The sequence below is a fragment of the Cavia porcellus genome, unplaced genomic scaffold (assembly GCF_034190915.1).
Source record: "Cavia porcellus strain 051 isolate PalLab524CR breed Dunkin Hartley unplaced genomic scaffold, mCavPor4.1 scaffold_7, whole genome shotgun sequence".
In the NCBI taxonomy this organism is placed as follows: domain Eukaryota; kingdom Metazoa; phylum Chordata; class Mammalia; order Rodentia; family Caviidae; genus Cavia; species Cavia porcellus.
This window is the reverse complement of record NW_026947490.1, coordinates 12,438,991-12,453,905: the sequence shown is the minus strand read 5'-3', so window position 1 is coordinate 12,453,905 and position 14,915 is coordinate 12,438,991. Positions and strand designations below refer to the sequence as shown.

Here is a 14,915-nt window from a genome sequence, read left to right as displayed (position 1 = left end):
TTAATATCATTGCTATGGTCTGAATGTCTGTGTCTTCTCACCAGACTCACCAGTGAAAACCTGATGTCCGGTGTGATGGGAGTGGCCTGGGGACATGATTAGGTCACGAGCTTGGAGTCCTTCAGATTGGGGTCAGTGCCATTATAGAAGAAGCCCCAAAGGGCTCCCCATCTTGTGTACCAATAAACATGTTTATGAGGCTGGGGGCAGGCCCTCCTCTGATGTGGGTGCCTTGATCTGTATTTGTCTGCTCCAGAATGGTAAAATGAGTTTCTGCTGTTCATGCCACCCAGTCTAGAGTGTCCTGTTAGGGCAGCCTGAAAGCACTAACACATCCTGAGTTTATGTGTTTCGGGCTTTACATCACCAGTTGCTGTGACCTCAGGTTGCACTAGGTTCCTAGGAAACCTGTCTGAGTGCTTTAGGGAGAAGTGTAGGTGTCTAAACCTAACAGTACAAATGGCTGTGCTGAAACTTGTGATCTTTCTACATCAGCGTCTCTCAGTGCTGTGATGTGAGGGATCTTGGACATGGGGTTGAGGGGTGGGAAAGGGATGCTGAGGAAGATGAGAAGGCAATTAAGATGCACTATGCACCAATACTCCATAATGAACATATGTTGCAATGCACGTGTTGCAAACATCCACTAATAAAGCATACACAGATGGCTCTGTGACCCTGTGCCTATGACCTTCAGGGTGAAAAGAATAGAAGCCACTCCTGTAGATAAGGTGCTGGTGGCATTTCTCCCACTTTCCTGGCCTCCAGTCCCAAGTCCCACCCACTGAACAAGGACCTCAAGCGAGGTCACGTGAGACCTACCCGGGGCGGCACAGCCTGCAGGGCAGTGATGTAGTTCTCCAGGGCCAGGCGGCGGCGGTCGTTGAGCATGGCTTCCACTCTGGCCATGTGGGTTTCCACCAGCTGCTGCCTCTCATTGGCTGCTTCCTGCTCCAGGGATTCCACTTTCTCCTGGAAATGCTGCCATCACAGACATACACATCACATGAGAACATGTAAGACAGGGCAGTAAATAAAAGAGTTTTTAAAGGGATATTATAATATTCTATGATTCAAATGATTAAAATCATTCTGAAGATTACATAGTCATTCCCACATTTTGACTGATTTTATACGTTTTATAGATTACCTTTCTTTCCTACAATTTCCAACCCTCCAATCAAACCTTGGATCTCACTGGAAATCACTATTGTATGAAGACTGATTTGACTCAAGATGATGCCACATAAATTTACTGGAGCTCTTACATTACATATTTTTTTAAAAAAATTCTTGTTACTCAAAGCACTTTCAGCAAATAACCAAGACAATTTGTTTATGTAAGGTAATTTGGAGGATAGTTTCATTCCAAAATTCAAATTCTCACGTAATTTCCCCCAGAGGGAGAAGAGGCAGAGAACTAGGGCAACTAAAAAGATGCATTATTATTAAGAAAAAGTAGATTGCAAGTAATGATTTGAATACTACAGCAATTAATTATACTTTGAAATAACTAGGAGCAAATAGAAGGTCGGGCTTGAGCAATTCAAATGTTGCACAATGACTGGGCATAGACCAACTTCACTGGATTATGACCATCACACATCCAGTTCCAGCAGCTGTGGGTAAACCCGGCCTTCTCTGAACAGGCTCTATTGGGTGCCCTTCCCATCGTGCTTGGTAAGGAATGAGTCACAGCTTACCTGGATCACAGCCTTCTTATCGGCCTTGGGCAAATTCTTGGCTTGCCGTTCCGCCTCTTCCCATTCTCTCATGACCTACACAAATGATAAAACAAACAGAAATTATCACTCTTCTTCAAACTGAACATACACACTTCATTTGCATCGTTAAAATATTGTTAAAAATTACATACACATTCTCATGTAAAAAATAGTTGACCTCTCACAAGGTTAACTAATTTCTCATAGCAGTATCCTGAACACAAATGTCCACATTACAAAAAAGTAACCTTCTGAAGCCAGGTTGAACTTTTCTAATTTCCTTGAGAAACAGACAGAAGTCAACTTACTTAATGTGAACAAATACCAACTATTCGTAAGAGGTATATACTTCCCCAGCAAGGTCTTTCATTAGTAAGTTAATACAATGGCTTTAGCCTTTCATGATGGCAAGTTTGAAACATTTCAACTTAGTATTTTTAGTACTGGGGAAACCAGCATACATAACATTTGTAAATACATACAAGTGTCATGAATATAATGTACCCGAAAATGCATCACAGGGGAAAGGCGGAAAGACAGAAAGACATCTTTGAAATCCTAAGATCCCTTCCTCGTGGAAGTGATGAGCATTCAGGACCTTCTGCTTATCAACTTCAGTCACAAATAGCAAGAATTACTATCTCAAATCCCTCCAGAAAGGTCAAAAATATGTACCTTATAGTACTCTGAACATAGCAAAAAGCAACACTGATTTAGCAACCAAGTGAATCTTACTTGAAGAAAAGTAAAGCTTTCTACTCTCAGCCATCGCATCTACCTGATGAATACATGAACTAAATGTGAAATAAAGTCTCACAACCTATTGCTGTCTTTTCCCTTTCAACTGCACCACCAGGTCATCCACAGAACTTAAGTGCAGCCTTCCTGAGCTAGGTCTAGTGAAGGAAGAACAATGAAGTAAGGAAAAACACTGGCCTACCGCCAGATGTGTACCTGTATTGCATAATTTGTATACTTCCAAAGTGTGAGAAATTTCATTTCTGTGCTGTAGGAGCCTATTATTTATTCTTAAGGAGTGCTCACTTCAACAGCACATATAATAAAATATTCCTAAGGAACTGATTGCTGTGCTATCCTTCAAAACCACAAAGAAAAAGTTTAAATAAGTTCTCAGTGAGAACTTCTATGAGGTAATACCAGACCCAATCACTATTTTGCTTCTATTTAGGTAATTGTCTGCTAGCATTAAATTTTTGCAAAATTCGTAAGACTAGTTATACTTCATATAACACACAAGGCCCTTTTTGCTTTAGCGAAGTTTAGCCAAAAATAAAATAAAATTAATTTTCTTTATATAAACAGCATATTAATAGTCATCTCAAGGTTCACATTAAAATTGGGGAAAATGCCAGCATTATAGGAAGCTGAGGCAAGAGGATTATAAGTTTGAGCCCAGTCTGGGGAATTTAACAGTTTAATGAGACTCTGTCTCAAAAGAAAATATAAATAAGGGATGGAATTGTACCTAAATGTGAGGCCTTGAACTCAATCATCAGTACTGCAGAGGGGGGAAAAAAACCACAAAAGAAGGCAGGGTGAGGGGTGGAATGTTGCAGAAATACAAGGAACAAGAATACAGCACCTATGCAAAATGATCATATTGTCCCAGTCACAAAAGGGCGTCTATGAAGTAGATGATATTGAAGTTTACCTTTGCTTTACAGGTATGATAATCTTGCAGTAAAAGACTTCTGTTTCCTATACTGAAATGTCCACAATGACCATAGTCTCTCAGAAATTTCACAGGCAAGGAAGGACTCTTAAAGGAACCAAGTGTTTTACTGGCATGTAAAAAAATAAAATGATTTCCCCCACATTACCGTCACATGTCTACCATGTTAATTTACACATTCGGAACCTGGACTTTCAGCCTTGACTTGGGGCTCTACAGAATAATTAAGATCTTTTTTAGCTAGCATACTGAAAATAAGCACTGATACAGAGATAAACTCAAATTTTGATTTTATAGAACAATTATCAACATCCTACCCCACCAACAAATAAAAAAAATGGACCATTAAGCCTTCACCCTAGAATTTACTGGAAATGGATACGGTCTGTAGGATGAACAAGGGCTTCCACTTGGTACAGTAACAATGTTTCCTGAGGTACCTGGACTAAATGCTTCAACATTCTATCTAATTTAAAATGTCTCCTCACACTAGACTGAGATTAGGCATGGCCATCCTTATTTTATGAACAAGATTAAGAGATAAACTCTGACGGTCATGTAAGTAACAAATGGAGAAGGAGAGGATATTAACGCACCCACCCTACTACTGACTCTGCCACCTCAAAACGGGGAATCTACCAGGAGAGCTAAGTTTGTTTATACTTAGTAACAATAAAAGAGCTGTCCTTGAGATGTTGCCATCTTCAAAATAAAAAGCTTGGAGTCAAGTCAGTTTTCATCCTAAAGAACTTCATTTTAGGTATCCACTGAAACTATATTAAATAGGTAAATAATAAAAGCACTTTCACACTGTTCACTTGCTTCTTCATACTTGCTAGAGACTACTTGTAACATATAGCAACAAAAGGTTTAGAGCTGTAATCACCACCACCACCACTACCAAAATACCCCTCAAATCCTCTGTGTTTCTAAGGAAATAAGTAAGAAAGGCTGTAATAAAAATCAATTTAAAAAGCAAAAGTTTTAAATGTGGAGCTCCCAGAATCTGGAGCTTGGAACTACTGGGTATATTGGTATAAAGCAATTTTCCACTGCATGCACAGAGGTATCAATTTCCTCTGGCTTTGCTGGTCTTCCAAAGACTCGGCTGTCTCATGCAGAGAAAAATGATCGCTACTAAACAGAGATTTATGAGGCGGGTAAGTTCAAAGACACAAAGTCCCCAGAATTGAGAACCACAGTTTACGACAATAAACACTGAACTCTGGCATCTCACATTCTTGTAACCAGTTAAATGGTAAAAGACTGAATTTTCTTTAGGATAACATTTGCTAAGTTATCTCAGGTAAATCTGATGAGTAGAAGATGAAGAAATCTATTAAAAATTACAAAGACTGGGACAGGGTTAAACAGATAACGTGCTAAAAATAAAGTTTCTGTTTCAAAAGACATCTAACATGTTTGAAGTTAGTACAATCCTTGCCTTAATAGGATCACAGTAATTCTGATACACAAAAGAAAAATCCATTGGTTACAAAAATTTGCTTTCAAAATAATGATAGGTCCAAGAATGAAACACAAGCCTAGAAAGACTTATATAACATCTAGAGACTAAAAGAGGGTTACATTGCAGCCAGAGGTATCAGGCATATATACCGAAAGATCACTAATAAAAATTGGGAACAAATATTTACAATTAAACAAAAGGCAAATCATTGCCTGTTCCACTCTGAGAACTCACGGGAGTGGAAGGAATGGGTGAGACCTGTCACTTTGCAGCAGAGTAGGGGAGGTCAAGGCTGAGAGCAAAGGGAGCCCAAATGACCGGGTAAGGAGGGTCTGGACAGAGCAAGCCAGCAGCTGAGATGACAGAAGCAATCGGAGGGCTGGCCTCAGGTGCAGCAGTGACCACTGGGGGTGACAGACTGAGTGATCAGTGGTGACTTTGTTAATCTTCTTTTGGACTTCTGGGCAAGCTGGCCTTGAACTCACTATGTAGCCGAGGCTGGCCTTGAACTCATAGCAATTCTCCTGCCTCAACCACCCAAATACTGGGATTATGGTCATGCGTCACTGTGCCAGCAGACCTGAATTTTTGAGGGCTGTTGGAAAGCCTGTGAAAGCATCAGAAGTCGAGGGAAGACTTAACTTTACAAAAGAATATTTCAGTAGCAAGAAATTCTACTCTCAGTCTTCCTATGTGGCCTTAATGATTCTATACCTACCTGCAACTTCCCTAAAGAAAACCTTGTCCTTTGCAAAGGAATATTGTCAGAGGAAATCTCACTGTTCCACCCCAGCTAGCTCTTCAGCTTTCCTCACGGGCAACCATTAGAACTACAAGTTTATAGTCCAGAGCCAAAAGTATTATTGTTATATATTTTTTTCCTCTTTATGTTATTATGCTAAAGTAGACCCAAGTATTCCAATTAGTCATCTTTTTTTTTTTAAGTAATTGTGTCGATCCTTTTTAGACACATTATTAGTTCTTCTTCAAAAATTTAGGTTTTACTCTTCTGATATGCTGAAGTCAAGTGCTCAGGAAGGAACTACTACCAAGCAGATGCTCTGTTTCATGATTTCTTAAAGGCGGGTGCATCCTGGGACACACAGGGCCATGAAGCGAGCAGCACTGGGATTGCAGAAAAGACAGGGACAAAAGCCTTAACTGTGGATTGCACTGAAAGGATGGGCAAGGTGGGTGGACAGGTTTAGCAATTAGTTTGAGAAACAATTTGGATGCTCTGGGGTATTGGGGGTCCCCTAATGGTCTGACCTCTCCTGCAAGGTAGTATAGTGACCAGAGCATCCTGAGAGCTAGATAAGGAAGTTACCTGGGGGTCTGAGCTTTTGATTATGTGGTCTGAATACGACAGACAAGCTTCACGGGTCATTCAATGGCTATCTCTAGGAACACTGTGTGTGTGTGTGTGTCTGTGTGTGTGTGTGTGTGTGTGTGTGTGTGTGTGTGTGTGGTGTCCTTCTTAGAGTTAGAACAGTTTCAAGTCAGAAAAGAGACTAAGACAAAAAACCTGCAAATTGGAGGTTAAAAATTTTTAAAAATCAAAAAAGGATGAGAGAGAGGGGTGGGGAGAGGGAGGGAGAGAAAACGGGGAGAAGGAAGGGAAAGGAAAAGTTCTGTAGATTACAAATTGGAGATGAGCCGGGACAGCTTAACTAAAATTTTTTTAGTAAAGAAAGGAGGGAGGGAGAGAAGGAAGAAGGAAAGAAAAAAAGGGAGGGAGAGGAAAGAAAAAGAAAATAAAAATAAAAACCAAAGAAAAAATACAGAGAAAGAAAGTCAGTTAGTCTGGGAATGTGGCTCAGTGATTGAGTGCTTGCCTATGGATAAGATCTGATTAAAAACTCCAGTACCTGGAAAAAGAAATACAGAAAATAAAAAGACATGGTGATAATGTACTAAAGACTTAATTAGATCTTGGAAAATATACGATAGATTACTTTGTGAATCATATTTAATGTCTATCAAGAGATCCTTTAGGTGTGCTAGGTATGACAAAAATAGTCCCACCCTCTAGACAGCTAACGCTAAACGGTGAACCACGGCTGTAATCCAAGATTTTTATTCACTCATGTTCTCTGTATTTCCTCACATTTAGCTCTGCAGACACAAACTAGAAAACTAGTTGGTAAACACCAAGTGCTGCCTGAATGAGGCCTGTGCCACTGGGCTCAAATTCTTTAATGACAGTAGGTAGATCTTAAATGGTACATGAAGTAATCATGTTACACTAACCAGCTATTTTTAAATTTTGTTAAAGAACTTGCTAAACATAAAAAGGTTTGCACTGCAGTTTATTTGGAGAATCACTGCACTGGAAACTAGAAATGCATGGATTTTTTTTTCTTTTTTTGCAGGGTCTCACTATGCAGTTCAGGCTTGCCTTGAGCTCACTATGTAACCCAAGCTGGCCTTGAACTCACAGCAACCCTCCAACCTCAGCCTCTCGTGTGCTGGGATTAGAGGTATGTGCCACCATGTCCAGCAATAGACTGAGTTTCAAGTGCCACGTCTGCACCACTTATGTCACGTTGTGCTAAGGTGGGAAGCTGGTCTCTTGGATCTTTATTTCTTTTTCTATCACTTATGAGTATAGGTCAAATGACCATTGTCTTTCAGTTTAGCTTTAATTTTCTATGGCTCCATGAATTCCCCTGTAAGAAATGGTGGGTTCAAAGTTATAATAACTTGATATTTAATATAAAAATACTCATCTCTAATAAAGTACATTTTGGTGAATTTTAGTTTATAACATGATAGTTTTGGGCGCTACATAAACATGGAGTAATAAGCTCAAGGCTTTTTAAAAGCTGAATCGTACTGTGTACGTTTAAGACAAACATTGTATTGAGTGATACATACGAGTATTTTGGAGAGTTGGTAAAAAGTTTACTGAACTGAACAGATCTTTCCTCTCCCACTGTTACCCACAAAGTAACTTTCCTCAAAATAGAATTCTGTAGATATAATTTAATAGTGAGTGCTATCTTCCCTAGGTAGCAGGGTCAGCGAGGACCCACAAAATCCTCACCAGTATCCTCTCATCAAACGTCTAAAATTGAAACCTTGCAACTTTAAAGATTAAGTCGCTGGGCCCCTGGGGAGGCTGAAGCAAAAGCAAGGCCAGACTTCTTGGGAAGGAAGGAAGGAAGGATTGGACCTACCTGGGACATCCTCTCCCTGTGCTTGGCCTCCAGCCTCTCTTTGGCTTTCTGGAAGTGGGCATGCTCATTCTCATCACCAGGGGTCTCGAGATACTTGTCAACGGCATCCGGGGTGCTGGCTGCTGTGGTAGGAACTGCAAGGCAGAAAGGAAGGAGTTGTGAGAAGTGCAGAGTTTCCGATTATTTTTTAAGAAAGCCATATTTTCATTTGCTCCCCAGGACAAAGAACTTAGTAGAGAAGCACACAAAAGATGTTAATGCTTTTTGAGAGAACACAACGAGACATTTCGCAGCACAGGAAAGGATGATTTCCGCTTCATTCGAGGATAGAGGAAAGCAAAATCTAAAACAGCCCATTTTGCAATTAAAGCCTTAAACATTCTTTGCAGAACAGGTAGGCACAGGGGCTTAACATGGACATGTGTTCTCGAATTCTTGTGCTTTGCTAGATTAGATTTTTTCTAATCTTGAAAGTAAACACCATTATCAATATCATGCCTTGAGTTTCTGCTGAGGAAGATCCCAAGTTTAAGTCCAACCTGGACAACTTGGTGACTTAATGATGAGACATGTTTACAAAAAAGGTTGAGGATGTAGCTCAGTGCAAAAGTCCTGAGTTCAGTTCCCAGTACCATGAAAGAAAAAAAAAAAAAAAGACCAAAGAAATCTGCAATTCAGCATACTGTACAATAACTAAACTGCTGAGAAACAGTATAATGTGTTTCACAGAGCTGAATTTCAAAGCCATTCTTCTTGACAGAGTATTTGAAACACTATAAAAGGTAACATAAATGTCAATAGCTGCATTTATGAAATCACAAAAGGCCTCTGTACTTTCCCAAATTTGGCAACTGTTGACAATTCATGGTACTACTTATCAAAAAAAGTGATTTTTATTTCAAATTCAACTAATACTGGCAACGCAGTAATTGAATTGTAACATATATTGCTATATTGTGTGGAAACATAAATACTCATAAAATTGGAGAGCATAACATAAAAGCAAATACGTTAACTCATGAGCAAGTGAAGTATAATGTCTATAAAGGGAGGTTTCCAAAGGATCAGAAGTAACTGCTGAGAATTCAGAGTATCTGAGAGCCTGAAGCAAAAAAGATTTCGACTACAAAGGTAAAAAAGATGCTTGACTAAAAAGGAAAGAATATGCTTTCACTGTCTTCTCCCGGTCAAATCAATTTAAACATTCTATTCAAATGTCATCCATTTCCAAATGATCTCTTCGTTTTTCTCACCTCTTTACTTAGGTATTTATACTTGGGATGGACACCCCAAAAAAGACTTGAATGAGAATTATAACCAAATCATCTTGAGACTACAACCTAAGTCATGTGTCTTCTATATATGCTTAGGGAAATGTCTAGGATCATAACTTAAAGGTTTCAAGATATTAACAGAAACCAGAAAGCTGTGCTGCTAAATAATTAATGTGGGTGCATGTGTCCAGCACCTGGGAGAGGCGGGAGTCTGAAGTCAGCCTGGGCCACAGACACAAGTGAGCTCAAGGCCAGCCTGAACTACACAGTGAGATCTTGTCTCAAACAAACAAACAATAACAACAAAAAAAGAAAGCATTCATTCTGATGAATTCTTTCCTTATACTTCAATTGTTGATTATGATTTTTCAAAAACCAAAAATCACTGAAGTATCTGCCCAAAGTCGCATCCAAAAGGAAGGAGGTGGGGCGTCTCCCCAGATCCCCTGCAACATGAATGTGGCACCCAAGCGAACTGGATGCCACCTCACCCTGGCAATGAATGGGAAAAGGAGCAAAATGCACACGCTACTTTGCAATCAGCATCAGCTGGATTTTGAATTTCAGTTCTTGCTTCACACCAGCTAAGACCCGGCACATGACTTCAGCACCTTACATTCCAGGTTCTTTCACGTCTCTCCCTACCTCCTGCACTTTTTGGGGGTGATTCTGGAGATGGGACCCCAGGACCTTGTACATGCCAGGAAAGTGCTTCAACACTAGCTGTGCTCTCTGCCATTCTACTTGCTGTATGAAGTAGAGACAACATGCTGACAAAATAACAGGAGCGTTGGAAAAAACGAGATACTACAGCATGCATGAGCCACACGGCAATTCTTTCCTACTCTGAATTCCCTCCTCTTGTGTTTATCACATTAACATCATTTCAACCTTAACTGCTTTTCGTGGAAAAAATGAGCTACTTTTATTTCAAATCCACTGAAAGCGATTAACACACAGGTCTACAAAGTGTCTGCCACAGAAAAACTGATACGCATTTTTCTAAAAACCATTCTGTATAATTCTCACAAAAGGCCAATGTATTGAAAACTGAGCTCTTAATTTAAAAAAAACTAAAAAATAATTTTCAATTTTAAATCCTTTTTCTTAGAAAGATCTAAAGTTTTTTTCTCTATGCAACGCAAGCTAGCTGACATGCAAGCACATTTTAATGATTTTCCCAACAAAACTGGAGGTGGTATTTATAATTTTAAGTTTGTTTTTCATGGTTTTAATCGTTTTCTCATCTTGACTAGCAGAGTACAAATGAGAGCAAGTTAAAGTAGAAGCAGAGAATAAAATACCGATAATCTTTTGGCATAGTACAATTCTGCAGAATGACAAAATTAAGCAAACGATTCTTTACAATTTAAACATATGAAAATGCGTAAGTGCTGGGCACATATGTGCCGGTCAAGATGGCCATCTGGCTGGAAGTCATAGCCACAGCATAGCATTGAGTTACATTCCCAGGTCATTTTTCAATTTTTTTTTAAATCTTGAGAGAAGGTCTCTTTAAATTGCTAAGTTGCCCTGGCTTGGCTCAAATTTGAGATGCTCCTGCCTCCGTTTCCCAAAATGCTTGGATTACAGACTTGTGCCACCACTATGTGGTTTCTCTAGTTCTCACAGATTACAAACATCATTTACTCTACAACAGAGAGGACAAGGGATGACTCACTCTTACCCAGATCATGTTAAGATCTTTGACATTTTGTAATACTAAAATAATAGTCAGTCAGTAAACACGTAAGCTTTGCTTAGCAATATTAAAACTATTTGAACTATTAAACTTTCTTTTAGGCACATGGAAACAAATATGTATTACCGATGTATTATATTTAATCAAGAAATATTTAAGTGATAGTTTTTTTTTCTGTGGCAACTGGAGTGGATTAGGGTGTCCAAATGAACCATATTTCTAGGTACTTGGGGATAAGGATGTTTTGGGTCTGGGCCTCAGCAGATGGTCCTCCTGGATGAAAGTGGTGACCCTTCAATCCACTGACAGCCTGAACATAGCAAAGAAGGCTGAATTACACCAGCGGCTTTCCTGGGTGCCCACAAATCCTACTTCTCTGGAGAACACTGGGTAACACGATTTCACTTCAAGGAAATTTTTGTTAGGGGTCTTAGGTGATCTTTAGTAGAGAAGCTTAAGAGAAGTTGTATCCTGTGTTAAATATTTTAATTTAGTATTCTGTGAGAAACCAGCTGGTTTCAGGAAGGCTGACTTATTTATTTTTTTAAATTACTACCAAGCACGTTAGGCTGTTCAGAGACCTCCGAGGTTCCTTAGAAGTTATGATATGGGCTGTGGTTTCCAAGCTGGCCCAAAACCAGCTTCTTCTCATCATCTATCGTATTAAATATGTCACATGTGTTCTTACTGAATATGTATAAAGGCAGAAAAATTACCCTATTTATTGTGCAGAGGGCCAAACAAACACTTTATCCTGTAACATACTTACAACCCAAAACATAGAAATCTCAGTTTATGATTAGGCAAACTGCATAAAAGCTATACTTTTAATTTTCAAAGCATCAAGAGCTAATCCAATCAAATGTTCAGGCACTGGGCTAGAAAGGGTTTTGCTTTTATTCTGTTAATGAATAACATATCTTGGCAAAAGGTCCAGTTTGTTATGGTAGCTCTAGGGGCACTTCCTATCAAACAGCTGTTCTGCCCTGAACTTTATCTGGTAAATGACCCTCAACAGAAGAGAGCAGTCAAGCAGGGCTCCAGGAGGAGATCCCCCAGAGTGGAACCCTGGAAACTTTGTAGCCAGGGGTCCCTACTCAAACATGCGCACTCCAGCTCTGCCAGCAAGCTTGCTGTGGGTGGGTTTACCTTTCCCCTGGAGGCCAGCCTTAAGGTTCAACGACTAACACTTTTAGCTCTAGGGTTTGACTTCTAGCTGCTTAATTATTAGCTGCACCACCAACAACATATGCAAGTGCTTCAAATTTTTAAAACAATCTTTGCATTTAAAAACTACAGAGAAAAAAAACAAAGGTATTGTAATCCGGAGTGGAAAAATGCATCTACACAACTGTTTGATCTATTAGTCTGGTTTTCAATCTGCATCTAGGCATTATAAGGTCTTACAAGATATATAAATGCATCTGATGCTGGAAAAATAAAAGGAGAGAAGGGGAGAAAAGAAATGAAATGCATTATGTACATGCATCAGTTTTCTATGGGGAAGGTAATCATTATGAACTGTAACATGTACCAATGAAAGGGCAAAAAAAAGAACCAAGCTGTATTACGTCACATGTACCCATTCCAAGATGGTTGCAAAATGCAGGTACTATAAATCATGTACCTATAAAAAGATTTTTTAAAAATGCAACAGAAAAGCAATTCAAACTGATTGCTGTTTCAAGGTGGACATTTTAGTGGCATCCCACATGGCTGATGTCTCTGTCTAAGTCTTGTTCTCTGCAGGCCTGGGAAGTTAGAGGTATCTGAGAAGCCGCGATGCAGCTCTGCCGCAGCCAGACTTTGCAGCCATCAGAGTGCTCATTCATTCCTTTGCTCCTCTCTCCCATCAATACTATAGATCTCTTGTAGTACTATAGTACTACAAGACAGCAAGCCGCTCTTGCCTGGTGTGCAATATTCTAGGGAAAACAAGCAGCACAAAAATAAAACAATAAAGAGACAAAAACCACATTGTTATATATTACGGAGAAAAAGAACGCAGGGGTAGAGGTGACCAGGAGTATGGGATCTGGGGACGGGTGGAAGGGAAAAGGAGTCTGTGACAGTCAGGAGGGTTTGATTTGAGGCTGACACTTGGGCACTTCCAATTAGCAGTTGGAAGAACATGGCAGGAAGATGCAAAAACTAACAAGACAGCCCTAAGAGGGGAAAATGTTTAGCATATTCCACGGCACACAAAGGAGTCTGATGTAGACAGAGCAGAGGCGGCCAGGGAAAAAGAGGTGGGAAAGGAGGAAAAAAAAGGGAACAGCTCAGAGGGCAGTGATGCCACAAGAAGGACTTGGAGGAAACGATGCAGGGAGCACAGTGGGGGCTTTGAACTCTACAAGGGCCACTCTACCTGCCAAGGAACAAAAAGAAGGCAGATCTTAACAAGAGTAGAAGACAATGATGAAGATGGCTTTCATCATGGTGTCTCAGGGATGTCCCCTGCACCACCCCAAGCAAGAAGGGTCACGGATGTGCTGCCTACTCTTACAACAATTGCTGTTACTTACCCTCCAGACAGCTGAACACCAAGGGAAGAACCGCTTCCCCACGTGTGTGAAGGCTCATTTCAGTTTCAACAGTGATAAATCAATGCCGTCACAACACTGCCATTTCACAGTGTGATCTCCTCATAATACCCACCAGAGATCTATTTTCTTGGCGGTGCTGCTGGAGAAGTGGGGGTTGCTTTAAGTTTGTAATAAATCGCTGTTTCCATCAAAATGTACCCCTGTCCTGAGAGGCATAACACCACGGAAACCTCTATACTTGGGTTTCCCCTGAGAAAACTTCCTTGGAGGGAGTGCACTACTTCAAAACAAGGCAGGACCTGCTAGGGCTTCTGGATGTGGCTGAAGTCATGCTCCTTTCTTCGCCTATCTGGAGGCCTCTACATAAGACAATCCATCAAATTTAACTTTGCCTTAGTTCTCATTCTCTCATCACTCCACAGCACAGCTACTTCTCAAGTAGGTCCAGAGGGGAGTGATCTCCCCATAATAAAATCTGCAAGTGCCAAGACTGTCGACACACAACGGTGGAGTGTTTGCATATACCTTATACACACACTACTGTGTGTGCCGTCATATCCAGATTACTAATAACACCCAATGCAGTGTAAATGCTATCTAAATAGTTGCTATCCTACAGTGTGTGAGGAATGATGACACGAAAACTATCTGCACCTGTTCAGTACAACTGTATCATCTAAAATAGAGTAATATGTGATTGGTATTAATATTTTAAAACTTCTGAAATATTTTAATACACGGTGAATTTCTGGACATAGAAACTGAGGACTAGATGACTATACTTCATATTCATGCAAATGCTATGAAAATTTGTGCCCAAAATGTGAGTACTCATTGTTTTCTCAATCTCTAGGGTGATTCAGCACAAGAAGAAATCGTGGTCAGCCTCCTGTTGTCAGTGGAAGACAACTTATTTTTGTAACACTGGCAAAGATAAAAGTAAGTTAGGTCCTCTGTGTCCTTGTCTTATCACAGGAAATGCTACTTGATATGGAAAAGGAGCATTGTCAGTGGAAATGGCTATAATTTATAAAGTAGCATAATTTATACATGGGAGAAATGTAAACCTATAACAGCAACATCTGTGAAAATTTAATCTCAACATGGCAAAGGCTTCAGACTACCACCTCAACTTAAAAAATATTTTTCAACATTCTAATTTCAAAAGAGCTAAAACGCACACATTTTAAACTATGTACCATTCCTACCAAATCTGAGACGGAGGGGGCATTTTTTAACATAAAAATAACATCTGTGATCCTTCAAAGTAATACTAGTTTTTTTTTTTTTTTCTAATTAAAAGGGAGAAATAACAAAGACATGCTCCCA

At 39.8% G+C, this 14,915-nt stretch overlaps 1 protein-coding gene across 7 annotated transcripts in view; it reads right to left on the bottom strand.

Moving 5' to 3' along the window:
- Positions 1-14,915, bottom strand: part of App (amyloid beta precursor protein) — a 240,414-nt gene that overhangs the window by 69,357 nt on the left and 156,142 nt on the right. For all 7 annotated transcript variants that reach the window (XM_003467185.5, XM_013149773.3, XM_013149772.3 and 4 more), the window contains 3 exons: positions 8,065-8,198; positions 1,704-1,778; positions 823-981 (listed from right to left, as the gene is read on the bottom strand). In XM_003467185.5, the coding sequence (XP_003467233.1) occupies positions 823-981; positions 1,704-1,778; positions 8,065-8,198 (368 nt within the window). The remainder of the gene's footprint in view (positions 1-822; positions 982-1,703; positions 1,779-8,064; positions 8,199-14,915) is intronic.